This window comes from Gavialis gangeticus, unplaced genomic scaffold, assembly GCF_001723915.1.
Source record: "Gavialis gangeticus isolate Ggan-Ray unplaced genomic scaffold, GavGan_comp1, whole genome shotgun sequence".
NCBI classification, from domain to species: Eukaryota; Metazoa; Chordata; order Crocodylia; family Gavialidae; genus Gavialis; species Gavialis gangeticus.
The window spans coordinates 52,963,384-52,965,706 of NW_017728997.1; the positions used below are offsets into that span (position 1 = coordinate 52,963,384).

Below are 2,323 nucleotides of genomic sequence, written 5' to 3' on the forward strand. Positions count from 1 at the left end.
TGGGGTGTGGCTGGACCTGGAATGGCATGTGGGGGGTGTGAGTTGAGTGGAGCTGGACCCAGAGCGGAGGGGAGGGGAGGAGATTGTTGAGCGGGGCTGGACCCGGAGCAGCAAGGGGTGGGGAGCTGAGCGGGGCCAGATCTGGATTGGCAGAGGGCACAGGGCCAGATGTGGGGCTCCATCCCTGACCCCTACCCCTCATCATTCTTGACGGGCAATTTGCTAGTTTTCACATAAAAGTGATATTAGATCTCTCTTTGATAACACTCCTAACATAACTAAACATTGCTTTATCCAGTGCAGAGGTACCATTTGCTTGTATAATCCAGGAAGACACTTCAATTATGGGCACTCAGAAGATTATTTTTACATCCATAAGGACTGGCCTATTTCTAAAGAAAAGTGCACAGTGCCAGAAAACTACAACTGTAATTGTTATGCTTAAGAGAGATTTCTATAGATATAAACCACTGTCTAGGCAAGTTCAAGCATCTCAGTGTGACAAGAGAAAAAAAAGTTAAGTATTGTTGTAGTTAGAAATCACAATACCAGTTTCTTACCCCGACAGTCTCTTCCGTAGTGGTTTGCACAGCACTGTGGAACCCACGTGGTGGAAAAACAGCTCCTCCTGCACCCTCTTTTCAAGGACCTCTTAAGTTGAGGCCATCTATTGCTATAGTGAAATGGTGAAAAGTGTCCAGAGCTTAGAAACATAAAGGGGTTGTGCAGAAAAAAGGAGGACCTGTAAGATGGATTTTCAGAGTAGTAAAAGCACATCTTGCTTTCCCCCTGTAAGGAAAAACAAGCAAACAAACAAACAAAAAAACCCATTGGGTTAAAAATGCCCCAAGGTTTGTACTTCTGAGTTAATTATCCCCCCGCATCTTAATTAGAGGAAATAACTCTTCAGTTGCATTGGTAAAATTGTTCCAAGAGGAGTAAAAATAAAATTACATACTAGTGGGAGATATTACCCAGATACAGGGTGGGGGGGAAAGGAGAGCCTTCTCATTTTTTAGTCTAACCACTTGATAGTTAGGAATCTGATACAGAGAGCAGGAGACAGGTTCTAGACTCCCCTCACCAAGAGGTCTGAACCTGAATCTCTTGCTTCCTGGGACTATGCTCAAATCACCAGGCCTTAGTTTGCACAATATCCAGGCCCTTCTCTAGAATCCTCTTGAAGAGGAGATGCTTCAACTTGTGTTTAATATTAACTTGATAAAATGGATGGAGAGCTTTGGAGAAGGTTTTGTCCCATTGGGAGCAATAGCCCTGGCTCCCACACAGAACTTCTCTTATCTAGGGTAGAATTTCTCCTGCACAACATCCTGTTCTCTTCCTTTTGGCCTCTTATATCTTTCTCTCATGGTTGCCCAGGGGACTCAACAGACACCTGGATGCTGAAAAATAAATTTACAGCTCTCTTGCTCTCTCTCCTAATATTAGGTCCCATGTTCGTATCATCCAGTTGCTTCAGGACTATTACTATATTTTCACAACAGCTCTCCACAGGAGGGTTATCTCCAATTTACAAAAGGTAATCCGAAGCACAGGGAAGGATGTGAATATTAGTCATTTTTTTTCCCAGCCCATTTGATGGTTCAGGGTATTTCAAAATTAAGTCACTAGAAATCCCAAGGGGTGTGTCCACAAATGCACACATGTGCACTTGCAGCAGCTCAAATAGAAGTGGTGCAAATTTGAGCTTTTTGTCTCAGCACATATGCCCGGACATGCACGTTGTTGTGGAGCAAATTGTGCCACTTGGGGCAAAATAACCCTACCTGGCTCCTCCCAGGTCTGCAGCCAGAGGGAGATAGAGCCTGGGGCCAGCACCTGTGCTGACCCCAGCAGTATAAAAACCTGCCCTGGCCAGCAGCTCAGGGATACTTGCCCTCAGGATCTTCTGAGGCCCAGCCACTTGGTATCTGGGGATACTAGCTGCTTGTGTCAGCTAGACTGCTGAAGCAGCATCCCAAATTCACTTTTTAAAATACCCCAAAATCCACATTCTTCCACAATAAGAACAAAAGAGAAAGATGGAGATTGATCAGCTGGGCAACATTTAATTGCTATATTTACAACGTTAAAGAAATTTGGAAGCCTACCAGTGTCTCTAGCATCATAATAAAATAAATCCTAAATATCTATATGTTTTAATGTTTGCTTTTGGTTTCCTTATCACATGGTGGATGTGTGATGGGTGGATGTGGGGTTTGCAGGAGGGGGTGGGAAAGAGAGTGGGGAGATGTGGGTGGCTGTGTGGGTAGGTGTGGGAACACTGTGGGTGTGGGGGCTGCTTAGGAGGGGTGGGTCCCCT

The 2,323-nt window shown here is 44.9% G+C and overlaps 1 protein-coding gene across 1 annotated transcript in view; it reads right to left on the minus strand.

Annotated features, from left to right (window-relative positions):
• STAB1 (stabilin 1) overlaps nucleotides 1-2,323 on the minus strand; it is a 297,038-nt gene that overhangs the window by 51,435 nt on the left and 243,280 nt on the right. The window contains exon 55 of the mRNA XM_019505230.1: nucleotides 561-789. Coding sequence (XP_019360775.1) covers nucleotides 561-789 — 229 coding nt within the window. The remainder of the gene's footprint in view (nucleotides 1-560; nucleotides 790-2,323) is intronic.